This window comes from Peromyscus californicus, unplaced genomic scaffold (genome assembly GCF_007827085.1).
Source record: "Peromyscus californicus insignis strain IS unplaced genomic scaffold, ASM782708v3 Scaffold_16__1_contigs__length_79575227, whole genome shotgun sequence".
NCBI lineage: Eukaryota > Metazoa > Chordata > Mammalia > Rodentia > Cricetidae > Peromyscus > Peromyscus californicus.
In genome coordinates, this window is record NW_026294458.1 from 3,034,255 (window position 1) to 3,057,074 (window position 22,820).

The window sequence follows — 22,820 nt, forward strand, 5'->3', positions numbered from 1 at the left end:
AAACAAAGAGAACAATACAAAGAATCAATGAAACAAATATTTGGTTGTTTGAGAAAATCAACAAGATAGACAAGCCCTTATCCAAACTAACCAAAAGGAAGAATATCCAAATTAACAAAATCAGAAACAAAAAGGGAGACATAACAACAGACAATGAGAAAATCCAGAGAATCATCAAGTCATACTTCAAAAACCTATACTCTACGAAATTGGAATATCTAAAAGAAATACACAATTTTCTGGATAGGTACCACTTGTGAAAATTAAGTCAAGACCAGAAAAACAATTTAAATGGACCTATAACTCCTATTGAAATAAAAGTAGTCATTAAAAGTCTCCCAGCCGGGCGGTGGTGGCGCACGCCTTTAATCCCAGCACTCGGGAGGCAGAGGCCGGCGGATCTCTGTGAGTTCGAGGCCAGCCTGGGCTACCAAGTGAGTCCCAGGAAAGGCGCAAAGCTACACAGAGAAACCCTGTCTCGAAAAACGAAAAAAAAAAAAAAAAAAAAAAAAAAAAAAAAAAAAAAAAAAAAAAAAAAAGTCTCCCAACCAGCCGGGCAGTGGTGGCACATGCCTTTAATCCCAGTACTCAGGAGGCAGAGCCAGGTGGAACTCTGTGAGTTTGAGGCCAACCAAGGCTACAGAGTGAATTCCAGGAAAGGTGCAAAGCTACACAGAGAAACCCTGTCTCAAAAATAAAAAAAGAAGTCTCCCAACCAAAAAAAGCCCAGGGCCAAATGGTTTCAGCACAGAATTCTACAGATTTTCAAAGAAGAGCTAATACCAATACTCTTCAAATTGTTCCACATAATATAAACAGAAGGAACATTGCCAAACTCTTTTTATGAGGCCACAGTTACCCTGATACCTAAACTACACAAAGATGCAAAAAAGAAAGAGAATTATAGACCAGTCTCCCTCACGAACATTGATGCAAAAATATTCAATAAAATACTGGCAAACGAAATCCAAAAACACATTAAAAAAATTATCCACCATGACCAAGTAGGCTTCATCCCAGGGATACAAGGATGATTCAACATACAAAAATCTGTCAGTGTAATACACCATATAAACAAACTGAAAGAAAAAAGCACATGATCATTTCATTAGATGCTGAAAAAGCCTTTGACAAAATCCAACACCCCTTCATGATAAAGGTCCTAGAGAGATCAGGAATACAAGGAACATAACTAAATATAATAAAGGCAATTTACAGCAAGCCAACAGCCAACATCAAATTAAATGGAGAGAAACTCAAAGTGATTCCACTAAAATCAGGAACAAGACAAGGCTGTCAACTCTACATAAGTTACCCCAAAAATTCTACCAGGGAACTCCTACAACTGATAAACTCCTTCAGTAAGGTGGCAGGATACAAGATTAACAAAAAAAATAATAATAAGTAGCCCTCCTATATACAAATGATAAATGAACTGAGAAAGAAATCAGAGAAATATCACCCTTTACAATAGCCACAAATAATATAAAATACCTTGGGGTAACTCTAAGCAAGTGAAAGACCTGGATGGCAAGAACATTAAGTCCTTGAAGAAAGAAATTGAAGAAGATATCAGAAAATGGAAAGATCTACCATGCTCATGGATAGGTAGAACCAACATAATAAAAAATGGGAATCTTACCAAAAGCAATCTAGAGATTCAATGCAATCCCCATCAAAATCCCAACACAATTCTTCACAAACCTTGAAAGAACAATATTCAACTTCATATGGAAAAACAAAAACCCCATGATAGCTAAAAGAATCTTGTACAATAACCTCTGGATGCATCACCATCCCTGACAGCAAGCTCTACTATAGAGCTATAGTAATATAAACAGCTTGATATTGGCATAAAAACTGACATGTGGACCAATGGAATCAAATTGAAGACCCCGACATTAACCCTCATACCTATGAACACCTGATTTTTGACAAAGAAGTCAAAACTCTACAATGGAAAGAGAAAGCATCTTCAACAAATGGTGCTGGCATAACTGGGTATCAACATGTAGAAGATTGCAAATAGATCCATATCTGTCACCATACATAAAATTCAAGTCTAAGTTGATCAAATAACTTAACATAAATCCAGCTACACTGAACCTGATAGAGTAGGAAATAGCCTAGAATGCATTGGCAAAGGAGACCACTTCCTAAACATAACATCAGTAGCACAGACACTGAGAGCAACAATTAATAAATGAGACCTCCTGAAACTGAGAAGCTTCTGTAAGACAAAGGACATGGTAAATGAGACAAAATGACAGCCTACAGAATGGGAAAAGATCTTCACCAACCTCACATCTGACAGAGGGCTGATCTCCAAAATATATAAAGAACTTGAGAAACTAGACATCAAAATACCAAACAATCCAATTTAAAAATGGCCTACAGATCTAAATAGAATTTTCAGCAGAAGAAGCTCAAATGGCTGAAAGACTTTTAAGGAACTGCTCAAAATCCTTAGTCATCAGGGAAAGGCAAATCGAAACAACTCTGAGACACCATCTTACACCAGTCAAAGTGGCTAAGATAAAAAACACTGAAGACAGCTTATGTTGGAGAGGATGTGGAGCAAGGGGAACACTCCTCCACTGTGGTGGGAGTGCAAACTTGTACAGTCACTTTGGAAATCAGTATGATGACTTCCCAGAAAATTGGGAATAAATCTATCTCAAGACCCAATGATTCCACTCTTGGGCATATACCCAAGGGATGCTCAATCATACCACAAGGACACTTGTCAACTATGTTCATAGCAGCATTATTCATAATAGCCAGAACCTGGAAACAACCTAGAGGCCCCTCAACCAAAGAATGGATAAAGAAAATGTGGTACATATACACAATGGAATTGTACTCAGCTGTAAAAAACAATGACATCATAAAATTTGCATGGAAATAGAAAAAATCATCCTGAGTGAGGTAACCCAGACCCAGGAAGACAAACATGGTATGTACTCACTCATAAGTGGATACTAGATGTAAAGCAAAGGATAACTAGACTACAATCCACAGCTCAAGAGAAGCTAGGAAACAAGGATGACCCTAAGAGGGACACAAGGACCACCTTGGGAAGATGAGGTTTCCATGAGTAAATTGGGGAAGAGGGGATCAGCCATAGAGGGGAGAGGATGGGGGATGAGAACATGAGGGAATGGGATGATCAAGCTGGGAGAGGGACGGAGTGGGAGAACAATGAAAGAGATATCTTCATAAAGGGCTAGGGGAAAACCTGGTGTGTGGAACCCAAATTACTCAGGGTCTGAGAATCTGAGCTTGCTTTACCCAGCAAGGCTGCATAAGAGGATGATTTGACCACAGGCGTGGTTACCAGGTGTTTGGAAGGGTCTACACTTGTCTGTGTGGTGTGCTTTGACCTAGCAAGGGGGAGGTCTTTTGCCCCACCCCTTGTCATTGTTATAAAAAGCTCTTTTAAATAAACAGAAAGGACCATTGGGTATTGACCCAGATTCTCCCAAAGCTATCCTGTGTTTCTGTCTTTCTCCTCTCCATGATCTTTCTACCTAATATTTCTTTATTCCTCTCTCCTCCCCATAGGAACCCTAGAAAAGGTGGGAGCTGGTCTCCCACAGATGGTGCCCAAACAGGGACTTGGGTGCAGAGGAAATAAGTGAGAGTAGGGAGCACCATGGAAGCAGTTGGGCATGTCTGGTTATGAAGTTTAAGGTGGTGGTTTTATTCTTCAGAAGCAAAAACTGTATATAGATAAAGCAAAGTAAAGTTAGGCTGCAGCAAGTATCTCTATCTGTCTCTGTCTATGTCCGTTTTTCTGTTTCTCTCTCTCTTTATTTAGTAAGTTAGGTTTAAAGTTTTAATAAAGTTTTGGTGAAGGCTGAGAAATATAGGCTCTAGGGATATGGTGAAGGTTTAATATAAAGTAATTTAGGGTAGAGTAGTTTTTCCCCAAGCAAAGATGGGACCTGGGATGCACAAAGCAGCATTCAGGACCTAGCAGCCACTGCAAACTTGGCAGTCTGAGCAGCTTCAGCAGCTTCAGAAAGCCAAGGTAGCAGAGTGTGAGTGGCTGCCCCAACCAGGCATCAGGAACTGAGACCCTTGGGGCATCATTGCAGAGGTGGCAGACACTGAGAAAGCAGTTCAAGCAGCAAGGGCCTGCATAATTTCTGCCATGAAAAAGCCACAGTGAGGAGCATCAGTGGCTTGGAGAGTGCAGCAGAGACTTTGGACCCCGAGCAATCAGAGCAGGTCTGTCACCAGGAGCCAGACTGAAACTGAGTGAAGGACACCCAGGAGAGTGTGGGCAGAGAGCTGAGAGAGCAGCTGGAGGTTGAGTGCAGGGTGCTGTGGTGGCTGTGCAAGACACAAAGCCTCCAGAGAGAGGAATGCCTGAGGGGAGCACACCAAGAGGGCCAAAGAATAGGTGCCTCTAAGTTTGAGTGCATTCCAGGGACACTGGGGTACCTGCAGAGGCCAGGCAGTATCCCCAAGGGCAGAGCTGCAGCAGAGGTAGTACAGGACCCAAGGGAAGCTGCTGGATGACAGGACACTAGGGTAGGATGAGCCCTGGCATGGAGAGAGCAGCAGAGAATCTGGAATCCTCCCTGCAATGAAAAGAGTAGGTTCTGAATCCTTAGCAGCAGCTGCAGCATCAGAACTCCAGGCTGAATGGCTGATATGTGCTGAAACTCAGGCCAGCCTGAGCTCCCAGCAGCAGAGTAAGGTGGGGCTGCCCTGAGGGCAGCAATCTGCTCTGCAAGCAGGGCAGCCCACAGAGGCTGTTCTTTGTTGTATATAATCTTACTATATTAAAGTTAAAACCTTCCCTTTTAATTAAACAAAAGGGGGGAATGCTGTGGAATAATCCTCTTGTACACTATAAAGATTTGTCACTCAAACTGGTTTAATAAAACGGTGATTGGCCAGTAGACAGGCAGGAAGTATAGGTGGGTGACCAAACTAAGAATTCTAGGAAGAGAAAGGGCAGAGTTGGGAAATGCCAGCCAGTTGCCAAGGAAGCAAGACATGTAGAAGATGAGGTAACAAGCCATGAACTATGTGGAAAAGCATAGACAAGAAATATGGGTTAATTTAAATGTAAGAGCTAGCTAGTAATAAGCCTGAGCCCTCAACCAAGCATTTATTGTTAATATAAGGCTATTGGTGATCATTTTGGAAGGACTGCAGAACACAGCAGGATAGAGAAAAGTCTCCAGTTACACTTGATAACTATTTTTGTTGTGTGTCGTTTTACCATGTTAAAGTTAAAACTCTTCATTTTTATTTAGACAAAAAGGGAAAAATGTTGTGGAATATCAGTTTAAGATATGTTACATTTGTTTATGCTGTGGAATATTTGTTTAATGATGCAAAGATGCATTCTTTTATGTTGCATTTGTTTAAGTCTGTAAAGTTGTGTTACTTTGCCTGACTAAAACATCTGGTTGGTCTAGTAAAGAGCAGAATGGTCAATAACTAGGCAGGAGAGAGAAATAGGTAGGGCTGGCATGCAGAGAGAATAAATAGGAGGAGAAATCTAGGAGAAAAAAAGAAGGATTGAGAAAAGGAGAGGAGGAAGCCAGGGGCCAGCCACACAGCCACACAGCCAGCCATGGAGCAAGAAGGAAAGAAAGATAGGAAAAAGAAAGATAAAAAGCCCAGAGGCAAAGCATAGTTAAAGACAAATGAGATAATTTAAGTTAGAAAAGCTGGCTAGAAACAAGCCAAGCTAAAGCTGGACATTCATAAGTAAGAATAAGTCTCTATGTATTTATTTGGGTGTAGATGTAACCAACTGTCTTATTAAATAAGAAACACAGAACCAATGCAAAGAAGAAAGCCAAGAGATCAGAGCTAAGAGCCTTACCCGCCTGCTGCATCTAGTCTCTTCAGCCAAGAGACCTCTCCAAAAGAGACCTACTTCCTGTCTGTTTGTCTTTATATAGACTTCCTGTTCTGCCTTCTCATTGGTTGTAAACCCAACCACATGACTGCCACATCACTGCCTGTCTGTACAGACCTCCAGGTCTTCTATGGTTGGTGTTGAGATTAAAGACGTGTGTCTCCATTGCTGGCTGTATCCTTGAACACACAGAGATCTACCTAGTTCTATCTACCAAGTTCTGGGATTAAAGGCGTGTGCCACGAATGCCCAGCTCTGCTATGGCTTGCTATTAGCTCTGACCCCCAGGCAATTTTATTTATTAACATACAAATAAAATCACATTTCAGTACAAATAAAATATCACCATATTTGGGAGCTGGGTGGTGGCCCCCAAGGAGAAAAAACCCTACAGAACAGTTTTTAAAAACCTGTTGGACTGCTGGAGGCATCACCACCACCATCCCTCATTTTAAGTTATACTATAGTGCTATCATAATAAAAACAGCATGGTACTAGCATAAAAGTAGACCCATTGATCATTGTAATAGAATTGAGGACCTGGGTGTAGTCCACATACTTTTAGTAACATAAATTTTTACAACATCATGAACAAATGGTCCTGGTCAAACTGGATAACTACATGTAGAATTTATCTTTCAACTCCAAGTGGACCAAGAACCTCAACACGGACCTGATACTCTGAATCTAATGATAAAATCTGGAATATACTTGAACTAATATGAGCAAGACAGATTAACAAGACCCTGATGGCACAGGCAATAAGGCCAAAAACTGACATATAGGACTCCATGATACTAAAAAACTGTACAGAAAAGGACCCCATCACTCAAGTAAAGAAGCAGGCTACAGAATGGGGAAAAAAATCTTCACCGACTGTCTTATTCACTGATCTATTACTGTGAAGAGACACCATGACCATAGCAATTCTTATAAAAGAAAATATTTAATTGAGGACTTCCTTACAGCTTCAGAAGTTTAGTCAATTATCATCATCATAGTAGGGAGCATGGTGGCATGCAAGCACAAGAGAAGTATCGGAGATCTACATTCTGATCCATAGACAGAGACAGAAATACAGAGAGAGAGAGAGAGAGAGAGAGAGAGAGAGAGAGAGAGAGAGAGAGAGAGAGAGAGAGAGAGAGAACTGGGCCTAGCATAGGCTTTTGAAACCTCAAAAATGAAGTACTTCTTCCAACAAGGCCACATCTTCTAGTCCTTGTAATCCTTTCAAACATTTCCACTCCCTGGTGACCAAGAATTCAAATAAATGAGTTTATGAGTTTATGAGTTTATGGGGCCATTCTTATTCAAACCATCATATTCCATTACCTGGCCCCGCATAGGCTTGTAGACATATCATAATGCAAAAGAGGCATTTAATCCAACATCAAAAGTCTCCATAGTCTCGACACTGTTTAAAATCCCAAAGCAACTGTTAGCACAAGCACTAGGATCAACAATTAATAAATGGGACTTCATGAAACCAAAAAGCTTCTGTAAGGCAAAGGATACAGTCATTAGAACAAAGCAGCAGCCTACAGAATGAGAAATTGTTTTACAACCCCACATCTGATAGAAGACTAATATTAAAAATATATAATGAACTCAAGAAACTACATATCAAAAAAGCCAAATAAGCCAAATATAAAAATGGGGTACAGATCTAAACAGAGAATTCTCAATATAGGAAATACAAAGGGCTGAGAAACACTTTTAAAGAAATGTTCAAAATACTTAGCCATCAGGGAAATGCAAACCAAATCTATTTTGAGATCTCTTCTCTTGCCTGACAGAATGGCTAAGATTAATAACACAAGTGATAGAATTCATGCTGGTAAGGATGTAAAATAAGGGGAACACTCACCCATTGCTGGTGGGAGTGCAAACTTGTACAGCCACTATGGAAATTCTCAGTTTGGCAGTTCCTCAAAAAGTTGGAAATCAATCTACCTCAAGATTCAACTGTACCACTATTGGGTATATACCCAAAGGATGCTCTATCCTACCATAAGGACACTCAGTCAACTATGTTCATGACAGCTTTATTCATAATAGCCAGAAAAAGAGAACAACCTAGATATCCCTCAACAGAAGAATGGATAATAAAAATGTGGTACATTTATACAATGGAATATTACTGAGCTGTCTAAAAAATGGCATCATAAATTGCAGGCAAATAGATGAACTAGAAAAAAATTATCCTGGGTGAAGTAACTCAGGCCCAGAAAGATAAATATGGCATGTATTCAAATATATGTGGATATTAGCCATTAAATATGTGATAATCAAGCTACAATCCATGGTTCCAGTGAGGTGATGCCTAGAGAAGGGCCTGGGGGTGGCACATGGATCTCCATGGGAGAGGAAAATAGAACATATTTCATGAGTGGCCTGTGGATTGGGAAGCAGAGAGGAGATGGAATTCAGAGAGGGAATGTGGGGAGAGACAGCTAGAATTGAGTGGAAACTTCCTAAAATATGTGAAGGCAATTCTAATGAAGTCTCCAAATAATGAAAGACACAGAATAACATGTGGCCATCTCTTGTCACGAAAGCTTCCAGTACTAGGACTGGGTTATATCTAATTAAGTTGTTGACCAAAAGGGTCCCATGGGAATCCCCAGACACCCAGGTGGTTGCCAAAATAATAGATTGCTCTCTGAAAATGAACATCATTCCTTGTTGCTAAAGACAACACACACACAACTCATTCAACATAGAGAGGTGGAGCTGGTGCCTGCATAAAACCTTCTACCCATCTTCTAGTGTCTTTGAAACAGGAAGATACTCTGCAGGCTACCAAAAAAGAAACAAACACCAACCCAGTCACAAAACCTTTGATATACAATCTGTCCTGCCTGCAAGATATGCAAGGGCAATGGTGGCACAAAGCTTGTGGGAGCAACCAACCAACATCTTGTTTGTCTTAAGGTCCATTTCATAAGATTGAACCTATATCTGACACTGCTTGGGTGACCAAGAACCAGAGACCAGCTAGCCCAAAGACCTGGGGTAAAAACCAATATTAATGATCTAAAATTTTTTAATAAAATAAAATTACTCTTAATGACATTCTGCTATACTCATAGATCCATTCCATGCTCATCCATCATCAGAGAAGCTTGCTCCTGCAGTAGATGGGAACAAATATAGAGACCCCCAACCAGATATTACACAGAAAGAGAGACTTTGAAACACACAGCTCTAAATTGGATGTCTCCATCAAATCCTTTCCCTCAGAGCTCAGGGAACCCCACAGAAGAGGAAGTAGAAAGAATGTAAGAACTAGAGGGGATGGAGGACACCAGGAGAACAAGGCCTCCTAAATTAATTGAGCAAAGCTCATATGAACTCACAGAGACTGAGGCAGCAATCAACAGGCAGACATTGGTCCGCATATATAGTTTAGCTTTTGGTTTAGTATTTTTATGGGACTTCTGGGTGGGTCTCCTACTCTAGTGCCTACTCCTGGGGCTCTTTCCCTTAGGATGGTTTGTCTTGTCCAACTTCAATATGATGGTTTATGTTTTATCTTATAATATTTTATTTTGTTATGTTTTATTGTTATCTTTTAAAAGTCTGTTGTTTTCTAATGAGAAACAGAAAGGGAGTAGGGGCCGAAGAGAAAAACTAGGAGGAGCAGAGAAAGGGAAAACTGTAATCAGGATATAGCATATGAGAAAAGAATTTTTTTAAAAAGAGGAGAGAAAATATCCCAATTTAACAGAGGGGGAAAAGAAATATTTTCAGACTACCATCTGTATGTGTCTGCCTCATTTTGGTTAATGAATTTTATAAAATATTTTGTGAAATTTTAATTTCTCATGAAAATATTTGTACATTTACAAATTACAAAAAGTGCAATAAACATTAATATGGGGGGGTCAAAGTTCAAAGTCTCTCCTGAGATTCACAGTAATCTCTTAACTATAACCTCTGCAAAAAAAAAATCAAAAAGCAGATCACATACTTCCAACATACACTGGCACAGAATATACATTATCATTCCAAAAAGGAGGAAAGGGAGCACAGTGAGGAAATACTGAACCAAAGCAAGACCAAAACTAGCTGGGCAAACTCCAAATTCTGCACCTCCATGTCTGATGTTGAAAGTACTCTTCAAGACTGCTGGAAAGGGGGTCATTTCAGGGTCAGGTAGAAACCTGGTGCATGGAAAACTCCCAGAAATCTACAAGATGACCCCAGCTAAGACACCTAGCAATAGAAAATATGTAGCCTCAACTGGCCATCTCCTGTGGACTTCCAGTGGAGGGATTGAGACACCAACCCAGCCACATAACCCTCAACCTACAATCTGTCCTGCCCTATGGGATGTGCTGGGGTAAGGGTGATTATGTGAATGCCCAACCAATTACTGGTCTAGCCTGAGGCACATCCCATGAGAGTGAGCCCACCCCTGACACTGCCTGGAGCATCAAGACCCAGAGGCTGGATGACCCAGAGACCTAGGATAAAACCAAACATGGCTAGAGAAAAAAAATGTCAATGTAATGATGCCTAATGATATTCTGCTATACTCATAGGATGGTGCCTAGTATCATCAGAGAAGCTTCATCCAGTAGCTGATGGAAACAGATGCAGACCCACAGCCAAACATTAGGCCAGCTCAGGGAATTCTGCTGAAGAGAGGGAGGAAGGACTGTAGGAGCCAGAGGGTTCAAGGACACCACTAGAAAACCCACAGAATTAACTAATCTGGGCTTATAGGAGCTCACAGAGTCTAAACTGACAACCAGGGAGCCCGCTTGGTACTGACCTAGGCCCTCTGCATATATGTTACAGTTGTGTAGCTTGGTCTTCTTGTGGGACTCCTAACAGTGGGAGCAGGGGCTGTCTCTGACTCTTTTGCTGGCTTTTGAGACACTATTGCTCATATTGGGTTACCTTGCCCAGACGTAAAACAGTAGAGGTGTTTAGTCTTACTGCAACTTGATATGCCATGTTTTGTTGATATCCATGGTGTTGCTACATGACTGCACATGTGCTGTCCAGTAGCTAAGCAAGAGGCTTAGTCATCCCTTACATCCTACATAATTTGTGCACTGTGTGATCACATAATCCATGTGCTATGTGATCACATAATCCATGTGCAACGTGATCACACAATCTATGTGCATGTGGGGCATAGCTATGTGAGCCCATATGCACATATGTGGGGGAATCCATAAAAATCAGGTAACAGACTCCTTCCCCCGTCATCTCTTCCTTCTTGCTCTCTCTCCATGCACAACCTTCCATAGGCCTAAAGTACATTCCCCTCCATTCCGTCTTCTAATAAACTCTTAAAGTGAGTTTTGTCGTACCTCATGGCTTTTCTCTCATGGTAAACACTGCCGCTTAATGAATAACATTGCACCGCCTCATAAAACCAACACATGGGAGCCATGCATTTTTCTGATAGAAATGGAGGAGGAGTGGATGGGGGTGGGGGCAGATTGGAGGAGGGGAGGTACTTGGAGGAGGAGGGGGGAACTGGTTGGGTTTGTAAAATAAATAGATAGATAGATAGATAGATAGACAGACAGACAGACAGATAGATAGATAGATCTCCAACTCCTTTCAGCTTTGTTGACTACAACACACTTCTCTCCCTTGGGCTGGTTCCACACCCTATTAGCAGCTTTCCTTGGCAGGACTGTGCAACTTCAGCATCTCCAACATCTTAGGGTGTCCAACATAATCAGACTTCACCTTCAAAGCTTCACATAATGGCTTCTCTGGGCCTTTATGCAAGGACAACCCTGACACACACCTGATATCAGTGGCTTTCCTTAGCAGATATTCCACAACCCCTTTCTTATATTCTCAACTCTAAAGACATGGTGGAAGCTGCCAAGGTCTGCTGCTTGATGGAGCTAGAACTTGGCCCCCTTGTTTAATTACACTTACATCAGCTTTCTGTTGTTGATGGTATCCTTCACCGCTTAAGCTTTTCTTTTATTCCCTTTCACAATGGCAGGGTCTTGTCCTGAGGTCACTGCTTTATTCCATTCAGCATCAGGCTTTTCTTTAAACTTTTTATCTCCTTGAGTACAGGACTTGGATCCAATACTACCTTTGTTGATGCTCCTTTTCTCCTCAAACTGTGCATTTTCTATTTCTCTTTGTCTAGTTTGCTCCTTTTCACTATAGGTCTGCATATGAGTGACCACTAACAACCACATGACACCATCCATACTAGCCTGTCTTGAAATCTCCTCTGTCAGTGCCCTTAATCTAAAAATCCTCAATTTATCCCCAGGAATATCTTTAGGACAAGGGTAAAAAGCAGCCACATTCTTTGCCAAAATATCACAAGAATGGTTTCTAGGCCACTTACTAGTAATATTCTTGCCTTCTGAAACCTCTTGAGTTGGGCTGTTACACCTTACATCACTCTTAGTACTGTCTTCCATGCTCCTTCTAGAATGACCTATTAAACACTCTCAAAATGTTCAACTGCTCTTCTAGTCCAAAGTCCCAAAGTCTCCCACATTCTTCCAAACAAAAGCATGGTCAGACCTTTCACATCAATACCTCACCCATGGTACCAACTTCTGTCTGAGTCACTGTTCTGTGCTGTGAAAATGCACCACATACAGCAACTCTTAGAAAAGAAGTATTTAATTGAGGATTGCTTATAGTTTCAGAATTCTAGTCCATAATTATCATGGTGGGGAGCATGGTGGCATACAGGTAGGCAATGGAGTAATAGCTGAGGGCTACATTCTATCATAGGCAGAGAGAGGGAGAGTCTAGAATGGGTTTTTGAAACCTCAAAATCCATCCCCAGTAACACATTTCCTCCAACAAAACCATACCTTGTAATCCTTTAAAATAGTGCCAATTCCAGGTGACCAAACATTCAGATATATGAGCCTATGGGGGTCATTCTTATTCAAACCACCATACCAGAATTTCATCTGACAGAGGTTAATAACCAGAATATACAGAGAATTTTTTAAATGTTTGCAAATCATGTGTTAAATGTTCAACACCTTTAGAAGTTAGGGAAAGTAAACTACTCTGAGATTTCATCTTACCCCTATCACAATGTCCAAGATTAATAAAACATGACAGCAGATGCTGGCATGGATCTTCAGAAAGGGAAACATGCCTTCACTGATGGTGGGAGTGAACGGGGTACAACAACTATGGAAATCAGTGTGAAGTTTTCCCAAAAAAGTAAAATGAATCTACCACACGATCCAGCTATACTACTTTTGGGCATATAACTCTACAAACTACTACAAAGACACTTGCTCATCCATATTTGTTACTTTTCTATTCACAATAGCCAGAAAATAGAAATCACCTAGATGTCCATCAACTGATGAATGAACAAAAAAGTGTTCATTTATACACAATGGATTTATTATTTAGCTGTTAAGAAAAATGAAATTCAAATATAAAAGAATAAAGCTAGAAACAATATTCCTGAGTGAGGCAATCCAGTCTCAGAAAGACAAATATCACACACTTCCTCATTCAAGGATGTTAGAATTGGATCTTCAAATATGTGAACTTCATTTGGAACACCCATTGTAATCAGGTGGCAGAGGTGATAGAATGCACTAGTATGAAGGAGTTAAAGGGAATTATGAAACAGAAAGGGGTAAGTTGGGGTGTGGGTGGCAGGGCAGAGTAGAGAAGATAATACAGAGAAGGATAACTAACACTAAAGGCCTTTTGAAAACCCATATGGAAATTCATTACTACTGAAGCTTCCTAAATATATACATAAATGCTGTTTTTTATCAGTGGCACAGCGCTGCACTTGACTCCATCACTACCTCAGCTGCTGACTGTGCCTCTGCAGCCACTGCTGCCTTGCTGCTGAGGTCACAGCCTGGGGGAGCCTTCGCATCCCACTGCCACTGCCTCAGCCATGGAGGGAGGCAAATGGCATTTTAACTAAGTATCTTTTTATTTTACCAATAAAGACTCGGGAGCTCAGAGAAGCAGAGTAAGCAGCCAGCTGACATTCCTCCTCTGCCACCATATCAGAAAGAAGGCTCTCTCCTAAGCCATCTGAAACAAAATTCCTCCAACCAGACATCCCTCCCTTCTACTTTCTGTGTGTGTCTCTCTCTCCACCCTTCCAGTTTCCCTCACTCTATGGTTACTTCCAGTCAACTGGTTGCTTGCTCCACCTCTTGACCTATGGTTGATTTTATTTAAATAATACAATCTCGAAGATCACAGTGTAATCAAATATCCCACAACACACACAGAGGGATATATATATATATATATTAAAGAGTTTTTTCATGGAGATATGCTACAGCAGGGGGACAATACCCTAACTAGACACTTCATGCCAGCAAATTAAGACCCAGTACCAGGAACTGGTTACCTCTTTTAGGGTTGTTGCCCTGTGGGCTAGCATAAATCTACAGGCATTGCAAGGTATTGCAATACTCTTAGCTACCCTCCAGAAATTGATGAGAAAACCCTATTGCTTTCAGCATACTTAAGTTATAGAACATAGGGAAATCAATCTGGTTCTCACTTGGAATCTTCATCCCTACTGGCTGGTTCTCATAGTGCTTGAAGGTGATATGGAAGTTCCTATATGAGAAAAGTAATCATTCTTGTAGGATACAAAGTGACTGACCTAACAAAATATGCTGGTGTTGATACACTGGCATGAATGTTATGGAAGTAATCAACCACTTTCTGATTGGATTTAAACCTGTTCCATGAGATAGAACCCAAACCTGACACTGTGAAAGGAGACAAAAACCTATGGCTAGATAGGTCATAGGCCCTAGGGGAGTATCCAAAAGTATTATTCTGATAAATAGACATATTATTTGAATGACCCCTAAGGACTTATTGCTATACACATAGATCAGTGCATCTCTAAACTCTCATCAGAGAAACTTCTCCTCAAAGTAAATGACAACACAGAGCCCCTTAGCTGGTCAATGAAGAGAATAGGAGAGGATAGAATGTTCAGCCCTAAATGGGATGCCCATGTCATACCCCACCCCAACACTGTGGGGTCTTCACGGAAGAAGTGGAAGAAAAGGTGCAAGAGCCAGAGGTTGTAGATAACATCAAGGACACCGTTTTCCAGACACAACAAGGCAGTTGCACTAATGAGCTCACAGGGCTGTGAAACACACACAATGTCTGTGCAAGCTCAAGCTGGTCAGTAACTCCAGCACGGAGGGAGGAAAGTGGACACAAAATCCCAGTTCAAAACTAGCTAAGGAGCTACTGATTTGACAGCTGTTCGAGAAAGAGAATCAGCTTTTTAATGATGTGATCCCTGGATGGGCCAATCGTATACTGGAGCAGGCCTCACTCCCAGGCGTGGTGGGGTGACACAACCTGGACTTGATGGGCATAAAATGAAGAAAACTCGAAGTTTTATTTGAGTTAGGAATGTGAGGTGGAGTGTTTGAATGGGGAGGAGTTAGAGGAAAGGGTTGAATATGATCAAAATACGTTGTATGATATTCTCACATAATTTAATTTTAAAAGATGCAGACAAAAGCCACACATCTTGTCTCACATGCAGATCCTGGCTTACAGTGTTTATATGCATACGTACATGGGAGAAACTGTGATTACAGATATGAAAAAAGGAAAGAGAGCGAGAGACCAATCAGGCAGAAGTAACATAAAAGTAGGTCAGGTCACGGAGTCAGATGGAAAGTACTTCCCACCGTGAGAAGACAGTGAGAAGAAGATGAGAACCAACAAAACTGAAAATGTCCTAGTGAAAGCTAACACTGTGTATGAAAGTAAAACAGTTTTAAGTGAAAAAAGAAAAGGTGAGCAGATTCTTTTTCTAGGTGAAGCAAAACCATATGTACCTTTTTTTGGGGGGGGGGTTCGAGACAGGGTTTCTCTGTGTAGCTTTGCGCCTTTCCTGGATCTCACTCTGTAGCCCAGGCTGGCCTCGAACTCACAGAGATCCGCCTGGCTCTGCCTCCCGAGTGCTGGGATTAAAGGCGTGCGCCACCACTGCCCAGCGACTTTGTACCTACTTTTAAAAAAAGGTGAAATCTCAGGAGAAGTGACCCAGGCTGATGGCTGGACGGAGGAGACGTGCTGTTCACTCTTGCTACCCTCACTTCTCCGCCTAGAACTACCTGTCTCTTTATAGTTAGTAGAGATTAACTCATAACCAGAAAACTTCTGAAACCTTTTAAATGGGACTTGAAACCACAGAGACTGCCGCCCAAGAGGAGAGCAAGAGTCCTGGAGGCAGAAAGCAGAAGGGTAACTACTGAAGGGACATGCGTAGGAAAGTGAAAGCTTGTGATTCTGAGCAAAGACATTAGTAAATGACTCTCAAATCTAAACAGTAAATCAGTTATTTGCACAATTATGGTGTTTTCTCTCATAAAATAGATCATAAAAACTTCCTTTTTCATGTTAAAGTATATAAATCAATGCTCATAGTCACATCACCACAATCTCCTTTGTTCTTGATCAGAGACTCAAGCAGTCCTTTCCTACTCCCCCACTTCGCCTGGCCCCTGGAAACCACTGATCTGCTTCTCTCTCTATGAATTTGCATGTTTGAGGCATTTTGTATAAATGGATTGTATAACATATAGCTTTTCAGGTCTGGCATCTCTCACTTGGTGGGTTTTTTTTTTTCTTTTTTTATTTCTACTTTCTCATTTTTAAAGATTTAGGGATTTTAGAGGACTTTTTATGTATATGTGTGTACATGTTTGTGTGTACATGTAGGTGCCTGTGGAGGACAGAGTTATTAGATTTGCTGGAGCTGGCATTACAGGGGTTTGTGAGCCACATGACATGGGTGCTAAGAACCAAACTTAGGTCTTCTGTAAGAGGAGAATGTGGTCTTAACCATTGAACCATCTTTTCAGCCCCCAACAAAATGGTTTTGACAATCACAAATCAGATTTATCAGTGCTTCATTCTGTTGTATAGACATAGCACTTTGTGTAACTATTCATGTGTTGGTGGCTTTGGGATGCTTCCACACAATGCTGAGTAGTGCTGTCTGAACATGTGCCACAACAGTTTAGTGCTCTGGGATGTACAATGGGAAGGAAATTGCCGCATCCGATGGTAAACACATTGATCTTATTGTATGTTGCCAAATGGTTTGTCACAGAAATTATGCCATTTTATATGCCTGCCAGTACATGATGGTTTCAATTTTTCCTCATTGTTACATTATTTCCCTTTTTTTTATTATTTTTCATTATGTTCATCTTAGCAGATAAAGGATGCCATCTCATTGTGGGTTTTGATTTATAGATTTTAATTGCTAGTACCGTTGAGCTCCTTTTCACATGCTTATTGACTACTTAAAGATTTTCTTTAAGAAAATATTCAAGTCCTTTGCCCAGTTTTCAGTTGAGCTGTGTTTCATTATGCAAGTAGGAATTTAGTCTTAAAGATGTCAAGAAAAGATGATGTCATACTTAGGTTATGATAAACTAACAGAGTGTAATGGACAGTCTGAAAATGCTTAAGTTCTCAACTACTGTATAAACTAAACCGGCAACACTGTGGAGAAAAAAGCTGCATCATATGGGGTGGGGGTGGGACACTTTCAGAGGGGAGGAGAGAGGGGCACATTTAAAGACTTGAAATGTTTGTCTGCCTAGTAAAAATGCTTATCAAACCTTTCATTAAAGGTGTTTTCTCCCTTCAGGACTTACTCTTGCCACTAACCACCTACATATAAGGATGGCAGAAAGTTTATTTGCCTAGGGTCTTTACACTCTCCCCTCAGACAGCTCCTATAGCTCTGTTCAAAGCTCCCACGTATACACATACTCCTTAATGCATGCCCTGCGAAAATCCTTTTACGTAGTCCCCATAAACTAACAACGGTGGAAAGAAGCTGCCTACCACACCCAAATCAAAATAATATAATCATTCCAAGGCCTTCAAAGCCACAATTGTGCCCAAATTGTCGGATTTTTATCTAAAACCAAAACTGCATAAATCTTTTTGAAAAATTCTTACATTTTGTTCTGCCAATGAATAAACAAGCTGTGGAAGAATGTCGCCCTTCACAACTGCTTCTGCTAAGTCATCGTTGTAATTGGCCAATCTCCCCAGAGCCAAAGCAGCAGTCTGTTGAATTGTTGGGACCACATCCAGAAGAAGAGGCCTCAGCAAAGACATTACACCTGAGTTAAATTATGAAAAGCAGAAATCAGCAAAATTGTTATTAGAAAGCAAAACATGGGAGCTGGAGACATGGCTCAATGCTAAGAGCACTTGCTGCTCTTGCAGGGGACCTGCATTCAGTTCCCAGTAACCACATGGCAGCTTACAACTGTCTGTAACTTCAGTTCCCAGGGATCTGACATCATCTTCCGGCCTCCTCAGAAACTAGGCATACACGTGATATACATACATACCTGCAGGCAAAACACTTACATATATAAAATAAAACATTTTAAAACATGTGATTTAGCATATACACACAAAAAATAAGAGTAAGAAATTCAGCAAAAACAAACAATTTAAAGCCAGTCATCATAGTGCATGCTTGTAATCGCAGCATTTGGGAGGCTGCTGCAGAGTAATCACAAGTTCAAAGCTAGCCTAGTTTACAAAGGGAAACCCTAAAAATATATAGATATGTAACGTACCAAACTGGACAAGAGACAAATCATGCAAATTCTTTAAAAATATATTAATGGACTCATGATCCTCCTGCCAGCACATCTTCAGTGTCTCCTACCCGCATGTGCCACAGTGGGAGTTTGCATGAGAATGTCCCCAGAGGCTCCCGTCCTTGAACACTTAGTTCTAGTTGATGGTTCTGTTTGAAGTGGGTTAGGAGGTGTGGCCTTGTGGAGAAAATACATCACTGGAGACAGGTTTTGAGAGTAAAAAAATAACCCTTCACCACTTCCAGTTGACTCTCTTTGCTTCTTGCTTGTACTTCAAGATGTGAACTCCAGTTACGGTCATCATGCCTGCAGTTTCCTGTCCTACCTCTCATCATGATAGACTCTTATCCCTCTGGAACCACAAATCCAAAGAAATTCTTTCTCCTGTAAGTTGACTTATGGTGTTTTATCGCAGCAATAGAAAATTAATACAGCCACCATAACTGGATGACTGACTCCTGCCTTCCGGCACTCCTTCCAGAACTCCTCCTACAGATAGGACCCCTGGCTTCATGCCGCTAACTCCATCTATCTCTGCCAAGTGCCCTTTCCCTCATCCATAGGCAGGAAACCTAGGTTCCAGCCACCAACTATACCTGGTCCTTCCAGCACCCTCACCCCTGCTGTGCACACCTGGCTTCTTCTCAACATAGAAACAGTAGACTTGCTCCACAAACCTCACTCATTCCTTTGTCTAAAAGACCACCCCTCTGAAGCAAGGGGCACCAAACAACCCAAGCTACTCCAACCACTGCACCGCTGCCTGAGGACCGTGTGTCCCACACCTGACTTCCTGCACCCCTTCCATATGCCTCTGCTTCAAGAGGGTCCCTAGAATCATTCTGCTAAGCCCATCTACCCCAGCTGAGCTCCAGTGCCCTCCCATCTATAGGCAGAAAGCCTAGGCTCCTATCACCAACCCCTCCAATACCCATGCCTTTCAAGGACCACACCTCTGCAGGAAGGGACACTAAACCCACACTAGTAACTCCAACCATTTCCCCATTCCTACAGTCTATCCCCTGTCTGCCTTATGGCTCCATCCTATGGCTCCTTTTCTGGTGGAATCCTAGGCTCACATCAACTCCACAAGCACCAGTTGACCTGACCACCTCCTTCCAGATTCCATAAAACTGGCTGTGAAAATCATCTAACTTTACAGAAGGAATGCTCTTGAGCTTAGAAACCTTACTTGGTTCAAGATGAGCAGAGAATACTTCTGATAATCCATTCAAACATCAACACTGAATTGATGAAAGACTGAATCCTAAGACCCATGCAGTTGGTCACCCACCTTAAAAGTTGGAAACAGATATTGTCTTGTTCCCAATTGTAGTGAAAATGTTTTGAGTTTCTCTCCTTTCAGGTTGATATTGGGTGTGGTTTATATTGCTCTATTTATGTTGAAGTATGTTTCTTGTATGTCTCCAGGATTTTTGTCATGATTGGATATTGAATTTTTGTGAAAGGCCTTTTCTGCAGCTAATGAGATGATCATGTGGTTTTGACATTCAATCTGTGTTGTGGAATAGTATTTTAAGATGTGTTACATTCATTTATGCTGTGGTATATTTGTTTAATGATGCAAAGATGTGTGAAATTCTTTTGTGTTGCATTATTTAACTCTGTAAATCTGTGTTAATTTGCCTGCCTAAAACAACTGATTGGTCTAATAAAGAGCTGAACGGTCAATAGCTAGGCAGGAAAGAGAAATAAGTTGGGCTGGCATGCAGAGAGAATAAATAGGAGGAGAAATCTAGGGAAGAGAGGAAGGATCAAGAAAGGAAAAAGGAGAAGAGGACTCCAGGAGCCAGCCACCAAGCCACACAGCCAGCCCTGGACTAAGAAGGAAAGAAAGATAAAAAGCCCAGAGGCAAAACGTAGCTAAAGAGAAAAGAGATAATTTAACTTAGAAAAGCTGGCTAGAGAGAAGCCAAGCTAAAGACAAGCATTCATAAGCAAGAATAATTCTCTGTGTATTTATTTGGGAGCCGGGTGGTGGGACCTAAAAGAGTAAAAACAAAAAACCAACTACAAATCTGCTTATGTGGTGGATCTTATTTATTGATTCATATGTGTTGAACTATCTTAGGATCTCTGAAATGAAGCCTACTTGATCACGGTGGATAATGTTTTTGGTGTATTCTTGGGTTTGGTTTGCAAGTATTTTATTGAGAAATTTTGCACCTATGTTCTTAAGAGAAATTGATCTGTACTTTAATTTCTTTGTTTGGTTTTGAGTCATTTAGTTATCTGAGTAATTGTGGCCTTATAAAAAGATTTAGGTAGTGTTCTTCAGTTATTCTACTTTGTAGAACAATTTGAGGAGTACTGGCATTAATTCTTCTTTGAAGGTGTGGTAGAATTCTTTGTTGAATCCATCTGACTTTTTTTGGGGGGGGACTTTAAATTATTACTTATATTTCAGTAGGCATTATATATCGGTTTAAATTTCTTCTTTGATCTTGATTTAACTTTAGTAGGTCATATAAATCAAGAAATTTATCCTTTTTTTAGGTTTTACAATTTTGTTAAATATAGATTTTTAAAGTGTGTCCTTATGATTCTTAGAATTTCCCTGGTGTTTGTTGTGATATCCCTTTTTTGTCTCCAATTTTATTAATTTGGACCTTCTCTTTCCATCTTTTAGTTAATTTTTTTTAAATTTATTTTAATTTATTTTGCAATACAATTCAGTTCTACATATCAGCCACGGATTCCCTTGTTCTCCCCGCTCCTGTCCCCCTCACCTTCCCCCCAACCCCCCCCCCCCATTCCCATCTCCTCCAGGGCAAAGCCTTCCCCACAGACTGAGGTCAACCTGGTAGACTCAGTCCAGGTAGGTCTAGTCCCCTCCTCCCAGGCCGAGCCAAACAATCCTGCATAGGCCCCAGGTTTCAAACAGCCAACTCATGCAATGAGCACAAGATCTGGTCCCACTGCCTGGATGCCTCCCAAACAGATCAAGCCAATCAACTGTCTCACCCATTCAGAGGGCCTGATCCAGTGGGGACCCCTCAGCCATTGGTTCATAGTTCATGTGTTTCCATTCATTTGGCTATTTGTCCCTGTGCTTTATCCAACCTTGGTCTCAACAATTCTCGCTCATATAAACCCTCCTCATTCTCGCTAATTGGACTCCCAGAGATCCACCCGGGGCCTAGTCATGGATCTCTGCATCCAGATCCCTCAGTAGTTGAATGAGGTTTCTAGCACAACAATTAGGGTGTTTGGCCATCCCATCACCAGAGTAGGTCAGATCGGGCTGTCTCTCGACCATTGCCAGCAGTCTGTTGTGTGGGTATCTTTGTGGATTTCTGTGGGCCTCTCTAGCACTTTGCTTCTTCCTGTTCTCATGTGGTCTTCATTTACCATGGTCTCCTATTCCTTGTTCTCCCTCTCTGTTGTTGATCCAGCTGGGATCTCCCGCTCCCCCAAGCTCTCTTTCCCTCAACCCTTGCCTTTCATTACCCTCACTCATGTCCAGGCTGTTCATGTAGATCTCATTCCATTTCTCTGTCATTGGGCGATCCCTGTGTCTTTCTTGGGGTCCTGTTTTCCAGGTAGCCTCCCTGTCTTTCCATCTTTTAGTTAATTTGACTAAAGATTTATCTTACTGATTTTCTCCGAGAACCAGCTCCTCTTTTCATTGATTCTGTTTTTTTGGTGGTTGTTTATTTATATATGAGTTGGATTATTTATTACCTTTTACTCTTTATTTTGTTGTTTTTTTAATTTTGGTTTTTGAGATATAGTTTCTCTGTGTAGCCCTGGCTGTTCTGGAACTCACTCTGTAGACCAGGCTGGCCTTGAATTCAGAGATCTGTCTGCCTCTGTCTCCTGAGTGCTGGGACTAAAGGCATGAGCCATCACTGCCGAGCACCTTCTACTCTTTTTGGGTGTGATTTCTTCTTTTTGTTCTAGAGCTTTCTGGTGTTCTGTTAAGTTGTTAATATGAGATCTCTCCATGTTTTTTTTTTTTTTACATAGACACTTACTGCTGTGAACTTACCTCTTAGCTCTCATTGTGTTGAATAAGTTTGGGTATATTGTGTCTTTATTTTCACATTTCTGTCTCACCCCATTTTTTATTCAGTAGTGAGTTGTTCAGTTTCTATGAGTTTGTATACTGTCTGTCATTTCTCTTGTTAATATTTAGCTTTAATCCATGGTGGTCTGATAGGATACAGGGAGTTATTTCAATTTTCTTGTATCTGTTGAGACTTGCTTTTTATCCAAGTATGTGGTCACTTTTGGATAAAGTTCCATGAGCTGCTGAGAAAAAAAGGCATATTTTTTTG

The 22,820-nt window shown here is 41.0% G+C and overlaps 1 protein-coding gene across 4 annotated transcripts in view; it reads right to left on the reverse strand.

The window, feature by feature from the left end:
- Positions 1 to 22,820, reverse strand: part of LOC128111728 (sperm-associated antigen 6) — a 157,703-nt gene that overhangs the window by 107,608 nt on the left and 27,275 nt on the right. For 3 of the 4 annotated variants that reach the window (XM_052739983.1, XM_052739982.1, XM_052739981.1), the window contains one exon: positions 17,861 to 18,027. The exons of the other annotated variant lie outside the window; for it this stretch is intronic. In XM_052739983.1, the coding sequence (XP_052595943.1) occupies positions 17,861 to 18,027 (167 nt within the window). The remainder of the gene's footprint in view (positions 1 to 17,860; positions 18,028 to 22,820) is intronic. 4 annotated transcript variants of the gene reach the window in all.